At 39.0% G+C, this 21,961-nt stretch overlaps 1 protein-coding gene across 2 annotated transcripts in view; it reads right to left on the minus strand.

The window, feature by feature from the left end:
* Chpf (Chondroitin polymerizing factor) overlaps positions 1 to 19,953 on the minus strand; it is a 213,071-nt gene extending 193,118 nt beyond the window's left edge. Inside the window, exons 1-3 of one of the 2 annotated variants that reach the window (XM_067140998.2) lie at positions 18,888 to 19,953; positions 9,895 to 10,046; positions 1,375 to 1,530 (exon numbers count right to left, since the gene is read on the minus strand). In XM_067140998.2, the coding sequence (XP_066997099.2) occupies positions 1,375 to 1,530; positions 9,895 to 10,046; positions 18,888 to 19,566 (987 nt within the window). In that variant the 5' untranslated portion in view covers positions 19,567 to 19,953. The remainder of the gene's footprint in view (positions 1 to 1,374; positions 1,531 to 9,894; positions 10,047 to 18,887) is intronic. The other variant, XM_067140999.2, reaches the window with a different exon arrangement.
* Positions 19,954 to 21,961: the final 2,008 nt, after the last annotated feature.

Raw genomic sequence — 21,961 nt, forward strand, 5'->3', positions numbered from 1 at the left:
ATAAATGGTCCGTTATTGGATATCATAAATTTTCCAGCTAACTCATTCCTGGTTGCCAGCATTTCACCCCCGTGTGCTAGGCTGGAAAATTTATGATATCCAATAATGGACCATTTATATTGGTATTGTAAATTTACTCATTCGGAACAAATATTTCAGATTCCCCATGGGAATCAACATCGATATCATCTGATGGGCAAGCAGGCATCAATTTTTGGAAAGAGAGAAAGTCTCTCATAGTGCATTGGCTTGTTCCGTATTGAATAGAGAAATATACAATATTATATAGTAGGAAGGATCCACCTTTCAATACTCCGTTGTTAAGTTGAACCAAATAGAAGTTACAACCTGTTCATTTGGGACCGGTTTCAACACATTTGAAGTGTCATCATCAGCCAATTAGCAAAGCAGTGCAAAAATTAAGACAAAAAGATCCAAAAACAACTAAAAATGATCACAGACAAAAAATTAACAATATTTCATGTCGAAGCAAATTCGAGTTGATGTTCATGACAAAATGATCACAGTCAAAAGAGTAAAAAGAACACCACTACTTTGTGCCGAAACAAATCTAGTTGAAGTTCATAAGCAGGTCTAGCACAATCCTGTTATGCTGCATTCACATATGAAGACGTATGAAGATGTTGTATTTGAGATCGATAACGAGTTAAAGGATTTGTTCTAATATGCAGAATTGAAGGATAACTCGTTATTAAACTGAACTTATGATATGCAGTTATGTATAGTTGTTGCTAGGCAGGTCTTGTAGGCATTTGTTTCTCCGGCCGAAAAGTAAAAGGTGACGTAACTGAAGTCTTAGGAAAACAGTGTAGGACTTAATTTCGACAATTCGAAGCGGATATATAAATTAGAAAATAATTTAAATCTTTAAAAATAATAAAACCAAATAAAATATATAAAAAATAGGAAGAAATTTTAAAAGAAATTACAATGTGAGGCTCAACTCGAAACAGCTTGCTGTGGTGATTGATAAATGAATGGGAGATGATAAATAGAGAAAAGGGTTGTAACTTCTATTTGGTTCAACTTAACAACGGAGTATTGAAAGGTGGATCGTTCCTACTATATAATATTGTATATCTTAACATAGTTACATGGTAGACTGGAATGCAAAAAATTACCGGTACTGAAAGGATATTTGGTACAGTCTATAGTCACATGGAGGAAATGATAATAGTATTCAGAATCGTTTGCAGGATATAGTAACAGTGCATTAGCACCACATGGGATGCTAGCAGAGAAATATCAACCTCACGACGATCTTGCACATTTGTTAGGCTGTAGAACAGAATACTGGTCATGACAGCTGATTCACTTGGTATATACAGACATATACGAGATGTATTACAATACCTTAGAGAAATAGCTGTGAAGTTTGAAGACATCTGCTAGGTTCAAAACAGGATATAAAGAGAGAGCAGCTCTAAGTTTTGCTTCTTCTGATAATTTGTAAAGATCTTGATAAATATTGAAATTTTCAGACAGAGTAAAGCTGGTCAACTGCTGACCCTATAAATCAAACAAAGAGAAAACAATGGTATTATTCAAACAGACACAAACAAAATACGCAGAGAGGAGAAGTTTGTTTTTTTTACGTCGCTCTGACACAGACACGTCTTATGGGGACTAGCAGATAGGACAGGGCTAAGACTGTACAGAAAGCCACTGTGGGTTTAATTAAGGAACTGCCCCTTCATTTGCCTGGTAAGAAAATGGGAAAACCACGACAAACCATCTTCAAGGCTGCTCACAATGGGGTTCATACCCACGCTCTCCCGAATCCAAGCTCACAGCTACATGGCTCAAACTGCGTGGCCAACTCAAGGTGGATATATTAATTGTGGATGGGCACACACAACAGGTGAAATTAATAACAGCCTTGATAAAAAGGAAGATATACCAATAAATTTTCCAAATTTTGCAAAACAGTAGATCAAAAATAAATAGAACCAGAGAGTGTATTTAACTGTAAATGTAAATATTCACAGAAATGTTTTAAAAAACTATGCCCAAGTTCATTCTCATACAAAATGCTTTAAAATAACGGAAGGAAAATGTTTGGCATTTAAATTACCTTATAAACAGAGAAGTGTGGACTGATGTTTCATTTTCTCTATAAAATGAAAGAGGAATATCTTACCAGCCTCAAAGCAGTTCATATTCAGTCACCTACAGTACCACAAGAAGTTGCAAAACCCAAACTTGTGCATACACCTTCATAGCTGAGTATGTAAAGTCATTCTGTATGTATGACAGAACTAGGAAGCTTCAAAATTTGGATATTCAAGTTTAAAATTACAGGACAGCAAGGATCCAGGTCTGATGTTTCTCTGAATTTCCTTAGACTCACACCAGGAATTCAGAACTACGATACTAAGGTCTTTGGCCTAAGCAAAGTGAAAAGGCATGCTCAGTTCCTCAGAAGGGTGCGGGTTCGATTCCTCTTCAGGAAATAAAACAAGAAAAAAATTAGAAATGATATTTCCACTTCTGCAGAGGCATATAGCCCTGAGGTTCACTCAACCTACACCAATCATGAGTACCAGGTTAATTTCTGGAGGCAAAAGCAGCTGTGGCCTTCATGGCTTGTACAGAGATAACTTTGCTCGCTAGAACAGTCTATGATATACCAATTCTAAACCTACATAAAAACAACTGTTTTTATACTATGCAATCCATAAGAACTTCAAGTTATGCACATCAGTGTGTTTTAGACATGATAAGTAGTTAGGACTGTGCTCAAGTTCATCCTTACCAGCTGATGACATTCAAAGCTCAGTTATTCATATTGTGCCCAGTCAAAAACCTGTTCTATCTCCATCCTTGCAAGAATACTACATGAGCATATTTTGTACTCCTGGTCCCTAATGATAAACACTTTTCTTGAGGAATAGCAGCTGAAAGCCATTTCATAATTAATACCAAAAACTGTTTTCCGATCCCTTTCATAGAACTCGTGATTTATAAAAGGCGTTAGACAACACACTTAAAAATTTAGCACAATAAAATTCAGGTTTGCTAATTATCAATGATTTTTCTTTGTTTCATGCAAACAGGTATTTCTACAGCACAAAAGAGAGCCAAGGACAAAGCTGATATCAGCTACCTTTATATGTAAGTCCTTGTCAATTTCTGTTCTCCCAGATCAATTTCTTCTCAGTTCCCAACAAACTTGTTTGTGCTTCCCAATTTTCTCAGGGGAAATGAGGTAATGTCCACCTTCATCGAGAGAACTATGTTTGAGAGATCTTCATTCTTGATATGGGAAGTGTACATTATGGAAAGAGCAGGACGAATACAAGATAGACAAAAAAAACTTTATAAAGATAGAAGACAACTTAAAATACAGCATAAACATGATAGGAAAATATTACTGTATAATACAGAGGAAAGTGTTCAAACAAGTGTACAAATAAAAATTAAGATAGCAGCGTGTACAGATGTCGAACTTGTCTTTGTCCATTTCTATTTTTGTATTTATCCTTACCTCTTCTTTTGGCTGTATTCTTTATCCACACTAGCCTGTTCTTATGTTTATCCTTCTTAATTAATTAATTAATTAATGTTATTTGCTTTAAATAAATAAATAAATAAATAAATTAGCCGTATGAATCCCCTAAGGGCTATGGCCTCCTGCAATGCAGGGACAGTGCTCAGTTTAGCTCATCAGGTGAGCAGGTCCTGAAGAGCATTATTATATTGGTTAATCTGTAGTTTTTCATGCTAATGTATTACCGCATATTGTACACTTGTGTAGTCTCACCCCCGAGTGAATGCAATTGTGTTTTTCTGGAACAACAATTTGCGAAAACGCACTGTTGCATTAATGACACGTGTACACTTTTATCCCAGGGAGGGTTCAGGTGGTTTCTAGGTAAAAGCGTTAACTTGCATTCTTTGTTCTTGCATAACTTCTTCTCCGTATGTTGTAGACGTTTCTTGTAATTTCTTGACCCTATCCTCCGTTGAAATTCTCCTGACATACATTGCAAGTGCATATCCTCCTTCCACTACGTGTTACGTGATGAGTTATCAAATCACTACTGCATGCAAACGTCTGTCTGTTTGACATTCGTCTTGCTATTCTCCCGAGTGCACAGAAGATGACCATCACGGTATCCTCTTCGTCGAAGCGTACAGTTGTATGTTGTATTCTTCGCCTCTGTCCTGAGAGCGTACTTCAAACATATTTTACACTTGCTCGGCTTCTTTCCGCAGTGTACGCGAGGATGATAATTTTATATTCACCACTTCATAAAAACCTCTTTTTATCAATTTTACTGTATTATGCCGTAGTGATCAGAGAGGTGATCTCCAGGTCTCTTTGCGGAAGCGCACTGTTGCATATTTCACTGCTGCACAATATCTATAATATGTGTCTTGATCGACCTATGTTATCACAGGGCTTGAGCAAAGGTGTATCCCGTAAGGTCAGTGATCTCTGCACACAATTTTTCCCAGCTCTTTCTACTCTTGCCTTATCTTTGCTTTTCTTGTCCATTGTTTTCCTCCCCATCTCACAAACCAGTCTGCCCATCTAGTTCTTTGCCTTCCCACGTTCCGTCTTCCTTGTCTGGGATCCCACATTGTCATTTTGTAGGTCCATCGATTTTGCTCCAGTCTCGCTACGTGTCCTCCCCATTTCCACTTTAGCTGATCAGCTGTCGTCAGAGCGTCTTTCATGCCGGTTCTCCTTCGTATATCTTCGTTCCGTATTCTGTCTCTCAATGAGACCTGGAGTATTTTTCTTTCCATTTTGCGCTGGCATATCTAGATCATTTTCCTTTGTTTTAGTGTTAGCGCCCAGGTTTGGCATCCATATAGTAGGACTGGTATCACACATTTTTCTAGGACTTCAGCTTTAAGGGTGAGTTTCTGAGTCTTGTCTGTCAGTATGAACTTTAGAGACCAGAACCTCTTCCATGCTTGTCCTATTCGCCATTTGACCTCTTTTTCTGAACAGTTTGAGAATGATATGTTCTGGCCAAGGTATACACATTCCTCTACGTATTCCAGTATTTCTCCGTTTATGCTAACTGGAGTTTCCAGTGCATTAGTCATCAATTTTGTTTTTCTTGGATTCATTGTCAGGCCTGCTTCTCTGCTGATGTTGTCTAATTCTATTATCATTTGTTCTAGCTCCGTTGAGGACTCTGCCACCAATACGATGTCGTCTGCAAATCGTAAGTGCGTTAGTCTTGCTCCATCTATTTTGATGCCGTATTTGTTTTCCCAATCTAGTTTTCTGAACTGATTCTCCAGTAAGCACGTGAATAATTTTGGTGAGAGAGGATCCCCTTGCTTAACTCCTCTTTCTCTCTTGATGTTCTTTCCTTCTCTTTCTGTTTTTATTCTGGCCTCGCTGCCTTCGTAGAGTTTATCCAGGAGTCCGATGTATTTGTTCTGGATCCCTTGTTTGCTCAGTGCTTCTATAACGTATTCCCGTTCCACGGAGTCAAATGCTTTACTGTAGTCCACAAATGCTATATATACATCCAGATTGAATTCTTGTGTTTTCTCGATCAGTTGATTCACTGCTTGTAGGTGGTCTGATGTACTGTAATTTGTTCTAAATCCTGCTTGTGTCACTGGTTGTTGTTCATCTAGTGTCTTCGCCATTCTCTTAGTTAGGATCTTCATGAAGAGTTTGTAAAGATTTACAATTAGGTTGATAGGTCTGTAGTTATTGATATCGTCTTTGGCTCCTTTTTTGTGCAGAAGTATGATGGTGCTTTGTTTCCACTCCCTTGGTATGTCTTCTGATTCGAGTATCTTGTTAAATAGCGTAGTGATGAATGGGGTTATGTCTTCTTCACCCCATTTAAGGAATTCATTGTAGATTCCATCTTCCCCTGGGGATTTTGCATTCTTTGCTTCCCTTATGGCTGCTCTTACTTCACTGGGAAGAATGGGTGGTATTCCTTCCTCAATGTCCTCTTTTGGCATCTTATGACACTGTGTGCCATTTTGGGAATTACTTGTATATAATTTCCTGTAGAATTCTGTCGCTTGTGTCACTATCTGTTCTCTCTTGGCTTGTCTTTTACCATTACTGTCTTTCACTCCCAGTATCCAATGTTTGTCCGAAGTTAATTCCTTTCGAATCTTCTTCATTGATTTTGTATTTTCCATGATTTCTTTGACTACTTCCGTGTTGTGGTCTCTGATGTCTTTTCGGATTTCCCTTTTCGTTTGTTTATTGATTTTTGTATATTCCAGCTTTGTGCGCTCATTTTCTTTGGCTTATGGTTTCAGACGTTCTCTTTCTTCGATCAGTCTTTTAGTACTATCCTTTAATTTTATTCTATTTCTTCTTCTGTTTCCCGGTGTCGAAGATTGCTTGACTGAGAGGGATATGCAGTTTACGAGCTCTGTATAATATTGTTGTGCCTTCTGGTCTGTTTGTTGACTAAGCTCTTGGAGGTTGTGTTGTAGTGCTTTTGTGTATTCTGTTCGATCTGTACTTTCGGGGTTTGGGGTCGCCTTGTTGAAGTAGCGTCTCTTTTCCTTCTTTATTCTCATTTTAAGTCGGACCATTCTGTGGTCTGTATCGAATTTTAGACCATTGATTACTTGGATGTCTTTTACAACTTCTAGGCTATCAGCTAGGATGTAGTCTATTTCATTTTTGGTTTTTCCATTCGGAGCGATCCACGTCCATTTACTTTCCGGGTGTTTCTTGCAGAATGTGTTTACAATTTTTAATCTTTGTCCTAGTGCAAACTGTATGAGTCTGTCTCCCCTTTCATTTCTTGTTCCATATCCATAACGTCCCATGGGTTCTTCGTCTTCGTATTCCTTTTTCCCTACTTTGCTGTTGAAGTCACCAATTACGAATGTTCGGTGTGCTTTGTAGTCTGTTAGAGTGTCTTCTAGAAGCGTGTAGAATTCTTCTATCTCTTCTTCTGTGCTTGCCTCTGTGGGTGCGTATACCTGGATTATTGTGATTTTGATGTTTGTTATTTTTAGGGATAATACCATGATCCTCTCTGAGATTCCTCTTATTTCCTGTATATTCTCTTTCAAATGGCTTTTAATTGTGAAACCTACGCCTTTTTGTCCTCTTGTTTCTCCTATGTAGCTAAAAATGTTGCCATTTTCTTTTTCTATTATATCTTCGCCGTATTGTCTGACTTCGCTGAGGCCCAGAATATCGAATTTTATGTTCTTGAGTGCATTTTGGAGTTCCAGTTCCTTGTCTTCAGTTCTTAGGGTTCTAACGTTCAACGTAGCTAGTATTAATTCATCCTGGTTTCATGTTGACTGTTTGTGCTCTGAGATTTGCAATTTTACTTTCCCCCGTTTTTTTTATTCATATCATTCCAGTGTATCCACTGGCCGTTCAGCATTATTTTCTGGTAACCCACCCTCACATCACTGTTACCCTTGTCCCTTTCTTCCTTAGCTTTCTGTCTGAGTGATGCTTGGATTGCTCTCTCATTTCTGGTGAGGTCATCATCTATGTAGATATCTTGTCCCCTTAGTCTGTGTTTGTTTTTGACAATTTTTAATTTGTCAGAAATGTGTTCAAAACTGACCTTCACTATCCCTCTATTATTTTTGTCCTTGCCCACGTAGGTTGTATTACTTGCTGTCACTCCTGCTTCTACTCTGTCTATTATTTTATTGATTTTGTCCTTCAGTTCGTCTTTTCTGCCTTCTTCACAAGATAGTTCTTTGCTCTTGATCACTATATTGTTTCTCTTTTCTCTTTTTGCCCTCTGTTCTTCTCGTTCTTCAAGAATATTTATTCTTTCTGTTAGTGCGTTTATCTTTTCTTGTGTTTTGTTGTTTGCATTGGTGATTTTCTGTTCTAAGGCATCGTTTACTTTTTCATAGTATTCATCCCTTTTCCGATTTCGTTCTTTATGCGTAAAATTTCTTCTCTTGTTTCTTGTTGGAAGTCTTCACTTTGTTTTCTCAGATTTCTTAATTCTAATAATATTTCAGCAAACATACCCTTAATATCATTTCCTTGGTCTTGTATGTTGACTGCGGAATCCTCTTCTCCAGAGCTTTCCGAGAGTGGTATTTTATTGATACTTCCTTTGTGTTTTGTGCTTTTAGTTGCAGGTTGTGTTTTGGGCGGCATGTTGTCTTGTTTGTGTTTTAGGTATTTTGTGAGATGATCTTGTTATCCTTTTGTCTTCTCGTGAGGCTTTGGTGTATGTTTAAAGTTATCCTTCAGGCGTGATAGCTTTCCTATTCCTTGGCGAGATTCTCAGTTCTTGTTGGTAACAAGTTTTCCACGTCCCACTAACTAATCTTTTACGGTTTCCGGAGACGCCGAGGTGCGCAAATTTAGTCCCACAGGAGTTCTTTTACGTGCCCGTAAATCTACCGACACATGGCTGATGTATTTGAGCACCTTCAAATACCGCCGGACTGAGCCAGGATCGAACCTGCCAAGTTGGGTTCAGAAGGCCAGCGCCTCAACCGTCTGAGCCACTCAGCCTGGCTGTTTATCCTTCTTGCGTGTTCCTGTTATATTTAAAGCTTCCTATCTTTGATATAAATTGCCTTTAGTAGACGGAAAATCACGACTAACAAGTAACCCAGGTACCGTCATAAGGAAAGGAAACTGTTTAATTTACTGAGAAATTTCAAGAGAAATAAGTAAAATAACAAGACGCGACTGCCTACTAGTTAGTTTTTCCATTTATACCTTGGTAACAAGCTCTATTAACCATAGATATCCAACTGCTATTGATGCTTACTTAACTCTAAAAGCTGACTTCAGTGGCTCAGTAGGTTAGCCTCTAGTCTCAGGTTTCCAAGATGATCATGATGATGATGATATGATGATTACTACTACTACTACTACTACTACTACTACTACTACTACTACTACTACTACTGCTGCTGCTGCTGCTGCTGCTGCTGCTACTATTACAACTACTTTAACTGTAACCCACACAAGCAGCTGGTGAGCACAGTAAGGTAATAGCTGAGTACTTTTAAGAGGCCATAAAAACAGCTAGAGACTGTTTCATTGCTGGATCATACAAAGAGCAAGTGGTTCCATTTTAAGTAAAACAGTAGTACTGTGCATGGAACTTTGGGGAGAACTGGTGAAGTGTAAAGTAAATGAAGTCCATTGCTATATCTCCAGGTCTGCAATGAAACAGAAATTATAATATTAAATAATGAAATACACAGCCATAAGCAAATTAAAATTACATGAAGGGCTGAAACAGGGCTGAATCAATTGTTTGAGTACCACCATTTTATAACAGTATTAAACATTCACTGTTTCGTAGTGATGGGTTTATATAATGAGAAGCCAATGAACTTTTGTTATTGTAATATATTGCTGCTCTATGTCTTGCAGAAACAGCTTTAATCCTTCAAGATATGAACTCTAAAAATCCAAGAATTCTAAACAATTCTTTACAACCTCTGTGAAGATGCTCATGATCATAAACAACCATATAAGGCATAGAGGTCAAAGCACAGTATTTTGGGAGACATTTCCAATGCCTTCATCAACAACAACCTAAATGAATAGAACTGTAAAAGTCCTACTGTTCAACAAGACAGTCTCCAAATCCCATTTTAACATCAGAGCTTCCATTTACAGAATCCTATGATATACGTTCTTTTTACAATCACTCAGACCTTACAACTGCTCCATATTCCAAATAAATGATAAGTGTTAGGTCAACTTATCATAATTAACATCTTTGACATTAAATGAGCACTGTTGTTACAAGAGATCATTCACTCTACGTAGGAGAATCATCGTATTTGGAAAGTAAAAAATTGATATTTAACAGGATTTTTACATCAAGGAAATGTTAATCATAGTACCAAAACAGTGAATAACTATTGGAACAACTTTTGGAAATGAAAGATAAAATAAACTGAATTTACTTGTACAGAATCTTGGCAAGGGATTCCTGTTGCATGAAGAACGCAACGTCCTATATTTGCATCATCCAAGTCAGAGAAGGCATTCTTCACACACCAATCCAGACTGCTAGACACTTTCTGCATAACTGAGTTACTCAGCAACAGGCCTGCATCTGTTGAAATAAAAAGAATGTCAATCCACTAAAGTACATTTCATAACTGAGATTTTATACAGGTTTTAAAGTAGGGTATTTCAAACTAGAAGACATCACTTCCCCAATTCTCACCAGGGATGGAACAGCTTGTGAATTCCATGCCATCTACCCAATATTTACTTACATCAAATCATATCAACATTTATTAATTATTGCTCAGTGTTAAGGACTAAATTAATGTTAAGTTATTTCCTGTTTATAAACAAAAAAGTCACCAGAACATTCTTCTATGTTTCTCACTCTTATCACAGTCAGCCAATTACAGAAGGTGGAATGATTTTTTTTTGTTTTAACGTCACACAAATCGGACAGGAAAGGGCTAGAGTCAAAAGAAAGCAACTATGACCTTAATTAAGATACAGCCCCAGCATTTACCTGGTGTGAAAATGAGAAACAATGGAAAACCATCTTCAGGGCTGCCAACAGTGAGGTTCGAACCTACTATCTCCTGAATGCAGACTGATAGCTACATGACCCAAACCCCACAGACGCATGTGGTATGCATTAGCCATGCATCTTGGTAGGTGTGTTATTTACCTACTGATGAGCCCAACTTAGCACAATGGGGCAAAACGCTGGCAACCAGGAATGAGTTAGCTGGAAAATCTATAATGTCCAATAACAGACCAACTATACTGGTATTATTAAGTGGTATGTTCCGAGCTGTCAGTGGAGAGATGGCGTGGAATGACATCAGTAGACAAATAAGTTTGAGCGGTGTGTTTAAAAGTATTAAAAATCACAATATGAAGATAAAGCTGGAACTCAAGAAGACAAATTGGGGCAAATATTCGTTTATAGGAAGGAGAGTTAGAGATTGGAATAACTTACCAAGGGAGACGTTCAATAAATTTCAAATTTCTTTGCAATCATTTAAGAAAAGGGTAGGAAAACAACAGATGGGGAATCTGCCAAGTGTGCGACTGCCCTAAATGCAGATCAGTAGTGACTGATTGATAGTCACCACCTGAAGGACGTCATTTACAAAGAGTAACATGTGTTGATGATGACTGTTGATTAAAGGGGCCTAACAGCTAGGAGTGACGTGGGAGCAATGTTATGAACTGGTCTTTCAAACAGTGTTATTAATAATATGTAGTTCTAATGTAACATATAATTTTTCAAATTGGTCATCATTTCTGCTGCACTCTGTACCTTCTTCTGAACAGCCTCTACAGGCTCTATTAGGAAGTCTTGTTACAGTATGGATCCGGAACTCTGGCTGCATACTCCAGCTTTGGACATGTATTTAAGTATGTCTTCTGTATACCTTCTTTAGTGTAGCATTCGAGGACCCTCATAGTAGTATTGCAGTGATCAGTATTCATTCCCAACCACTTTCCTCACATATGTATTCCATTTTAATCTGCTTCAAAAAGTCAGTTCCAAATACACTCATGTTCATAAAAACCAGAACACCTTTAAAGACTAGAGATCGGAAGTTCATATTCACAGGACATATGCATTAGTATGTTCTGAAGAAATAATTAGCATTGGAACCACGTCGGCCCTCAAGTTCAAGGTCCACATTGATATCTCAGCGTACCACCACCGACTCGTAAAATGTACCTGCGGCTCTTGTTGTCACTATAAACCAAAGGTAATGGATGAGTGTGACTTGAGCAGACATGTAGGATGCCTCCAGACATATGCGAGAACCATACCGTCAAATGAGTGAGTTTGAAAGAGAGTGCATTATTGGCATCTGAGAACGTGATGCATCCATCTGGGAAATTGCTGCTTGTGTGGGACGAAGTGTGTCGGCAGTGCAACGGGTGTGTACAGAATGGTTCACAGAAGGTCGCAGAACACGATGAGATGGGTCTGGTCGCACCACCCAGATCACCCCCCGAGAAGATCGACATCTCATCCGAATGGCATTGCAGGACAGATCTGTGTCCTCCTCGGCTCTGGCGCAACAGTGTAACACATAGTACACTATCATAAGTGACAGCCCGTCACTGTTCATTATGGTTTGGGTTACCGGCGCATCGTCCACTTCTCCGCCTAGCTCTGACTAATGTGCACAAACATGCTAGACTGCAATGATGTATGGAATGACATCACTGGGGACAAGATTGGCAGCATGTAGTCTTTTCGGATGAATCCAGGTTCTGTTCGTTTGAAAATGAAGGCCGCATTTGGGTTCGTCCCAGACAGGGGGAGAAGCATCTCATTGACTGCATCCGTATAAGACATACAGCGCCAACTCAAGGCCTGAGGGTGTGGGGTGCTATTGGGTACAACCACAAATCACAGTTGGTGCATGTCCAGGGCACTGTAACCACTTTGACTTACTTGAATGACATCCTGTGACCCGTAGCCATACCCTTTCTGCACGACACCCCAGACGCCATATTCCAGCAGGACAATGTGCGAGCACATATTGCTGCATGAACACGTGCCTTCTTGTTGTCACAGGATGTCAGACAGTTGCCCTGACCCGCCAAATCACCGGACTTGTCTCCAATCAAAAATGTGTGGGATATGGTGAAACGACGGGTGCGACGCTGTGATCCAATGCCAACCACCAAAGATAAACTGCAGAACCAGCTGAATGCAGCATGGATGGCTATACCCCAGGACGCCATTCGCGCCTTATATGAATCGATGCCATCACGCATGGAGCAAATTATCAGTGCCCATGGACGACCCAGTGCCTACTAGGCGACAGGACACATGCTGAACCTAGGTGAATGAAATGCTAATCGTTTTTGCAGAACATACTAATGAACATGTCCTGTGAATATAAACTTCCTATCTCTATTCTACCAAGGTGGTTTATATTTTATGAACATAAGTGTATTTTCATTACACACCTACGAGTATCACTTCCTTTCCTTAATTATATTAAAATTCTGTCACTATTGCCCTGTTTGTAAATTATATTATTTTTGACAGGCTCATATATGTCACCATGCATAACCCCTCCACATAATTACTTCATCTGAAAGAGAGTCCATTTCTATTGATATTGTGTTATTTTTTACATATACATACATACATACATACATTATCATTATAGACTGTTATGCCTTTCAGCGTTCAGTCTGCAAGCCTCTGTAAATTTACTAAACGTCGCCACAATCCTCGATTTGCAACTAGTGTTGTGGCCTCATTTAGTTCTATACCTCTTATATTTAAATTGTTAGAAACTGAGTCTAACCATCGTCGCCATGGTCTACCTCTACTTCTCTTACCCTCCACAGAAGAGTCCATTATTCTCCTAGGTAACCTATCCTCCTCCATTCGCCTCACATGACCACACCACCGAAGCCGGTTTATGTGTACAGCTTCATCCATCAAGTTCATTCCTAAATTACCCTTTATCTCCTCATTCTGAGTACCCTCCTGCCACTGTTCCCACCTGTTTGTACCAGCAATCATTCTTGCTACTTTCATGTCTGTTACTTCTAACTTATGAATAAGATATCCTGAGTCCACCCAGCTTTCGCTCCCATAAAGCAAAGTTGGTCTGAAAACAGCCCGATGTAAAGATAGTTTCGTCGGGGAGCTGACTTCCTTCTTACAGAATACTGTTGATCGCAACTGTGAGCTCACTGCATTAGCTTTACGACACCTTGATTCAATCTCACTTACTATATTACCATCCTGGGAGAACATACAACCTAAATACTTAAAATTATCGACCTGTTCTAGCTTTGTATCCCCAATCTGACATTCAATTCTGTTGAATTTCTTACCTACTGACATCAATTTAGTCTTCGAAGGGCTAATTTTCATACCATACTCATTGTACCTATTTTCAAGTTCCAAGATATTAGACTGTAGGCTTTCGGCAGAATCTGCCATTAAGACCAAGTCGTCAGCATAGGCAAGACTGCTTACTACACTTCCACCTAACTGAATCCCTCCCTGCCATTTTATACATTTCAGCAGATGATCCATGTAAACTACAAACAGCAAAGGTGAAAGATTACAGCCTTGTCTAACCCCTGTAAGTACCCTGAACCAAGAACTCATTCTACCATCAATTTTCACCGAAGCCCAATTGTCAACATAAATGCCTTTGATTGATTTTAATAATTTACCATTAATTCCATAGTCCCCCAGTATAGCGAACACCTTTTCCCTCAGTACCCTGTCATATGCTTTCTCTAGATCTACAAAACATAAACACAACTGCCTAGGCCTCTCGTAGCATTTTTCAGTTATCTGGCGCATACTGAAAATCTGATCCTGACAGCCTCTCTGTGGTCTGAAACCACACTGGTTTTCGTCCAACTTCCTCTCAACGACTGATCGCACCCTCCCTTCCAAGATGAAAGTGAATACTTTGCCTGGTATACTAATCAATGAGATACCTCGATAGTTTCTGCAATGCTTCCTGTTCTCTTGCTTATAGATAGGTGCAATTACTACTTTGTCCAATTTGAACCAACACTCCATGCTAATCTTAGTACTCTATGAAGCCATTTCATCCCTGCCTTCCCACTATACTTCACCATTTCAGGTCAAATTTCATTCCTGCTCCTTTATGACAATGAAGTTTATTTACCATCCTTTCTACTTCCTCAAGCGTAATTTCACCAACGTCATTTTCCTCCTCCTCATGAGCTTGGCTGTTCGCCACACCACCAGGATGATTTCCTTTTACATTGAGAAGATGTTCAAAATATTCCCTCCACCTCTCCAGTGATTCCCTGGGATCTATTATGAGTTCACCTGAATTACTCAAAACACTTTTCATTTCCTTTTTCCCTCCCTTCTTAAGATTCTTTATTACTGTCCAGAAAGGTTTCCCTGCTGCTTGACCTAGCCTTTCCAGGTTATTACCAAAATCTTCTCAAGACTTCTTTTTGGATTCAACAACTATTTGTTTCGCTCTGTTTCTTTCATTTACGTACAAATCCCTGTCTGCCTCGGCCCTTGTTTGGAGCCATTTCTGATAAGCCTTCATTTTACATTTACAAGCTGCTCTCGCTTCATCATTCCACCACCATGTTTGCCTTTTCCCATCTTTACACAGAGTTGTTCCCAGGCATTCCCTTGCTGTTTCTACTACAGCATCCCTGTATGCCACCCATTCACTTTCTATATCCTGAACCTGCTTACTGTCTACTGTTCAAAACTTCTCACTAATCATATCCATGTACTTCTGTCCAATTTCTTCGTCCTGGAGATTTTCTACCCTTATTCGTTTGCAGATTTCACTTTCTCTGCCTTAGGCCTAAATATACTTAGTTCACTACAGATCAGATAGTGGTCTGTATCATCGAAAAATTCCCAGAAAACTCGTACATTCCTAACAGATTTCCTGAATTTGAAGTCGGTTAAGATATAGTCTATTATGGATCTGGTACCCCTAGCCTCCCATGTGTAGCGGTGAATAGCCTTATGCTTGAAGAATGCATTCGTAACTGCTAAACCCATACTAGCACAGAAGTCCAGCAAACACTTCCCATTCCCATTAGCTTCCATACCTTCCCCACATTTACCAATCACCCTTTCGTATCCTTTGGTTCTGTTCCCAACTCTCGCATTGAAATCGCCCATTAGCACTATTCTATCCTTGCTGTTGACCCCAACCACGATGTCACTCAATGCTTCATAAAACTTGTCGACTTCATCCTTATCTGCACCCTCACATGGTGAATACACGGAGACAATTCTTGTCCTAATTCCTCCAACTGACAAATCTACCCACATCATTTGCTCATTTACGTGCCTAACAGAAACTATGTTGCGTGCAATGGTATTCCTGATAAAGGGCCTACCCCAGATTCTGCCCTTCCCTTTCTAACCCCTGTCAAGTACACTTTATAATCTCCTATCTCTTCCTCGTTATCTCCCCTTACCCGAATATCACTTACTCCTAGCACTTCCAGATGCATCCTCTTTGCAGACTCAGCCAGTTCTACTTTCTTTCTTCCATAAGACCCATTAATATTGATAGCTCCCCAACGAATTCCATTTTGTTTGCCTAGTTGTTTCCATGAGTCCCTCGCCTGTCATATGGGAGTGGGACTCCGTTACTCCCATAGGTCCAAGGTTTGCTTAAAATGTTTTACACAACAATTGAGGAGGAATCTCAGATTACTAGGTCCCATTTTCTCAGTAATATAATGTTACTGGTTTTATGTCCCACTAACAACTTCTATGGTTTTCAGAGAATTTCCTCAGAAATTCCATTCAATCACTTCCTACAGTCTTCATTGTTATCATGGGCAACTGAAAACTTCCTAGACATACTCTATGCATACCAAGGTAAGAAAAATATTGATTGAATAGTGAACCATCCTTAAGTGACTTCTTATGAATTTTTGCACAGTTAAATACACAAATTTAAATCGGGAGGCACAAAGAACTCTAAAAATTAAACTGACTTACCCATGAGAAATTAGAAACAATATCAAATAGAATACCTGTAGAATGCTGGATCAACACCTTAGCATGGTAACAGCTTAGTAGCAAGCACTCAAGAGAACACATTCAATTAATTTTCCCAACTAAGCCAGGAGCAGTATGAAATTTGTATTCATATCCCTTCCTCCACACACCAATCACTTGGCAAAGACTGAGTTGATGCCTATCTCAGTGCAGTCCTCTACTCCCTTACCATACCGGGCGAGTTGGCCGTGCGCTCAGGGGCGCGTGGATGTGAGCTTGCATCCAGGAGATAGTGGGTTTGAATCCCACTGTCGGCAGCCCTGAAGATGGTTTTCTGTGGTTTCCCATTTTCACACCAGGCAAATGCTGGGGCTGTACGTTAATTAAGGCCACGGCCGCTTCCACCCAACTCCTAGGCCTTTCCTAACCCCTTGTCTCCATAAGACCTATCTGTGTCGGTGCGACGTAAAACCACTAGCAAAAAAAAAAAAAAAAAAAAAAGAATAAAAACTCCCTTACCATGTACTACTGGATGATTATCCAGCCAAAAATTGGTATAACACCACACAATCATATAATATTCTAGATGGAATTTTGATTAATTTGTAGAAATTTGCAGTAATACATAATATGCACAACGTTTTACAAATACTGTTCTCTACATGATTCTGACCCTGATTCCTAACAATCTTAAAACTAAACTTCCATAAAATAGTAATAAATACTGCACTCAAAAAGTACCTATTACAAAACTCCTGCTATGAGAGCTATGTTCTCAAAAGGCTAATCTCATATGAAGTCACAACAGAGGGACATTTTCAGGCCTAACTAGAATGTGCAGTAAAAAAGGATGAAGAAGAAGAAGAAGAAGAGGAGGAATCTGCCATGTCTGAGGACCAAAATCTGTGGCTTACTGATCTCTTTTTTTCTTTGCAGGCTGCTTTACGTCGCACCGACACAAGATATGTCTTATGGCGATGATAGGAGAGGAAATGGCTAGGAATGGGAAGGAAGGGGCCGTGGCCTTAATTAGGGTACAACCCGGCATTTGCCTGGTGTGAAAATGGGAAACCACAGAAAACCATCTTCAGGGCTGCCGACAGTGGGGTTCGAACCCACTATCTTCCGAATACTGGATACCGGCCGCACTTAAGCGACTGCAGCTATCGAGCTCGGTGGCTTACTGATCAACCGACAATGTCTTTGGTTACTAGTAAGTTTCAAACACGTATAGTATTTTCAGAATGAGAGTGGTAACCTTTCTTAAATGACCTCTTTGTGAGTTTTAACACCTTCCTCACGGCTCATTTTGGTTGTGCCTGGTATGAAGATACTGGAGGACCTTTTTTGTTGCTATATTCAGGTTTTTACTGAAAAATGTTGAAATTTGTCACTATCATATGCTTCTATTTAGGAGCTGCAACTTAGTGTATTTGTCTGTAAGTAGGCTACTTGAAACCCTATGCCACATGATAAACAAGTGGCATTCATTTAAATTTAAAACCTTCCACAATACAGACAAGTTAAATGTGAAAATGAATGACGCTCAGTCTTTGTACACACAGAAAGTGTTAGCTGACCTGAGCGGTGTTCAGATATAGAGGGGAAAGTGTTAAAGTCACATACACCATTTTATGTCAGGAGGCACAAAGAATTTTAAAAACTGAACAGAGCTATCCATGAGGAATTAGATGAATAATACCTAGTACGTTCTTAGTATCATGACCACAAACTAAAAGCCAAGTAGGTGACTGATATACTAATAAGCTACTTACTCCTCTACCAACATACAGAGGAGTTGTAGGATGCTTTAAAATGTAAGGAGGCGGCTTGGAAGCCAATGTTGAGCAGACTGAACTGAGATCACAGAGAATAACAATGACATTTAAAATGTGTTTCCCTCAGGCTCCTCTGTGTTAATTCTAGGATAACAATTGGATAATACCTTCTCAGAGACCAATGTCTTAGTAAATAAAGGACTTATTCCTAAGAAAAAAGGTAATCAGACTTTGAAGCCTGAAAAAACAATTATTCTAATGAAGGTGTTTATTCTTCAACTATGCATGATAGTATTATTTAGTGGAGAAATATTCTGTTAAATTATCAGAATGAAATAATGTTTCCATCTTAATCCTTCTATTGTCCAGAAACCTTTTATATAAACATGAATTACCTCTAAATTAAGATACCGTAATATATTAAGAACTTAAGAGACTATAGTTAACTGAAAGATACAAAACAGGAATATAGAGTTCAAATTCCTCTGAAAGTTTCAGAACATTAGCATTAAATATTCTGTATTCCTGTCTGACTTGTCATTATCTGAGTTAACAAATTAATCAAAAAGAGAAAGAAATATCAACATGGAAGAATGTTACGTTATGTGATGTTTCAGAAAAAAAAAAAAAAAAAAGTCAACAAAGTGACCAGTAGGTTATTATTTATTACCTAATGAGCAAAAGGCAGTATGTTCATCATCTTTTCCACTTCCAGCATGAACATCTTCACTGACACTTATGTCTTGTACAATTTCATAAAGGCGTCTAGCTTTAATGTAGGTAGAATCTTTTACCAAAAAGAAGAAGTCGAAATCGCCCATATGATTATCAGTTATGTACTTCAACATGTGAAATGGTTTCAATATTTTCCTGCTGTCTGAAAACCCCACGATTCCTGGCATTGAAATATTTAATTTTTGTGGCCCGGGAGCATCAATGAAGAACATAAGTTTATCAACTAAATGTGCAACTGTTTTATTCAATCCCACAGCTCTACTTTCCAAAGTAGTTGGGGAAGTAAGAACACCAACAAAAAGCTTTTCACGAATACCTAATTCTGTAGAATAATAGCGGGGCCTCATTAGAATCTGTGGGGTTTTAAGAGCTTTCTGAGGCTTCCCGGCTAGGTTAATGACAGGTTTGTACTCATCACTCTCAGATTCACTATTCAGGGACCGGCCTTTAGTAAAATGATCGCTTTCAAATGAGTGCGCCTTGTTAAACAGGCAATCATTATCTAGTATCGGTGTCATCAAAAGACTAATCGATATACCAATGCAAAGTCCAATTATGAAATACGTGTTTTGTCTACAGTGCGCATAGAAACAGCGAAACATAGTTGTCTTCATCACTATATCGTTGGGTTAAGAATATGCAGGCTTCACTAATCTTCAGCATTCACGCAAAGTGCCAAATAAGCAGTTTACAGCACGTATGACGCGTTTTCATTCTTATGTATACATTAAATGACAAGACTTTGAATAAACATCAGTCATGGAATTTCCAGTACGTCAATGCCACTGTTATATACAAACACGGTAAGCCAACCAGCTAACGTGTGAACTCGGCGCAAGCACTAATACACAAGTGTTTGTATGTCAACATTAGCCAGAGCCACAAGGTGACCACAAGCCAGATAAGTCATGATCCATGAACAGAACTGAGCGAATATAAAAATTACAAAGGAAATGAATAAGTAATCAACATTTTCATTCATTGATATAATTATAATACGCGGCAGTACAGCAAACAGGAAATCATAATTGGGCCATGATGAATGTCATTACATGCGCTCATAGAGAACCGTGCGCTAGTTTGGTTCAAAGAGAATGAGTTCTCGGAGGATATATGTATATACTGGAGGTAGCACTGCGTGATGGACATAGAGTTAGTAAATCATACACTAGAGGTAGCATTGGCGCTGCAGTCGCGTACGAAGTTGAACGAGCGCGCTGTTTGGCAAAAGCTGGATTGTTTGGCACCGTCACTAATGGAGCTTCCCGATAAATTGAAGTTTATATCTCTCTGAAGGAAAATGCCAGTCTCCTGAGCAGCTTATGCCTGAATAGAGAGGTTCACAAAGGTTCATGACATATCATTTCACAGGTATTTTCCTTGAAATACATTTCCGTGCGTATAAAATAATACTTTGTTGAGTTGACCTGCTTGGGCTGATTTCGCGACTGCTTCCCCTGTCGGCATGAATGTGATATTTTGGATCTTACCTTGAAGACTGAAATTAATGTTTTACGAAATAAAAGGGATGACATTTTTCTTTTAGTGAATGACCATGCCTTTAAAAGCGAATACACAGAAAAATCATGTTCATGATACCGAGCTAGAGGCTGCAGGCTGTAGGTCACATAGCTGTCAGCTTGCATTCAGGAGATAGTGGGTTTGAACCCCACTCTCGGCGCCCTGAAGATGGTTTCCAACTTTTACACCAGGCAAATGCTGAGGCTGTACATTAATTAAGGCCATAGTCGTTTCCTTCCCACTCCTAGCCCTTTCCTGTCCCACAGTCATCGCTGCGACGTAAAGCGAATTGGCACAAACAAGAAGATGAGAAAAGATGTGCACGATAGTCTGAAATTGTGGTCCGTTTACTTTTTGTGTGTATTTATAATAGCCCTATAAAAAGCTATTGAATATATTTTCTGTACATACAGTTTGTTGCTTTCCCTTCGTACAATACTTGTAGCAATCCCCATTCATACCTTACCACATTTTACAATTTAGAGACTAGATGTTCAACGCCGTGTGAACATCTCAGTCCTTCACTTTCGTCAATGTTATTATTCCTTTAAATGCCATATAGGTCTATATACAAGCATATAATGAATTACTGACCGAGAGAGTTTGCCATGTGCGTAGGACCACGCAGCTGTAAGCTTGCTTTCGGAAAATAGTGGGTTCAAAAGGCATTGTCGGCAGCCCCGAAGATGGTTTTCCGTGGTTTCCCATTTTCACACCAGGCAAACGCTGGGACTGTACCTTAATTAAGCCCACGGGCGCTTCCTTCCCACTCCTAGTCCTTTCCTATCCCAACATCGCCAGAAGGCCTGTCTGTGTCGGTGCGATGTAAAGCAAGTTATAAAAAATATTGTATTTTTCAATTCTTTTCTATCATATACTTTACCACTCTCCCTTTCCATTAACGGAAATCATTTTACAAGTTAAAATCTTAAAGCAAATCATACATTTCAGGAAAGGCTAAATAAAAACTCCATAAGAGGCTGAAACGACAACCGAGTGTCATATTTCCACTTGTAATCACGTTTAGAAAACATCGATAATAATAATAATAATAATAATAATAATAATAATAATAATAATAATAATAATAATAATAATAATAATAATAATAATAATAATAATGGCTCTACGTCCCACTAAGTACTTGCACGGTTTTCGGAGACGCTGAGGTGTCGGAATTTTTTCCCACGGGATTTCTTTCATGTGCCGCTAAATCTATCTATTTACAAGAGGCTGACTTATATGAGCACCTTCAAGTATCATCGGACTGAGCCAGGCTCGAACCTGCCAACTTGGGCTCAGAAAGCTAGGGTCTAAACCGGTGATGATAATATTTTGCCTACTTTGAACCAAAATCTTGCCAACGTTTTTAAGCCTAAAAATTCGCTCATCCGCTTCGTACGAGAGAGGACATTTTCGGTCATTGGGGAGAATTATACCAAATTTCTGGTCATTTACACAAAAAAAAGCGAAATATACGTGCCCTCC

The sequence above is a fragment of the Anabrus simplex genome, chromosome 2 (assembly GCF_040414725.1).
Source record: "Anabrus simplex isolate iqAnaSimp1 chromosome 2, ASM4041472v1, whole genome shotgun sequence".
NCBI classification, from domain to species: Eukaryota; Metazoa; Arthropoda; class Insecta; order Orthoptera; family Tettigoniidae; genus Anabrus; species Anabrus simplex.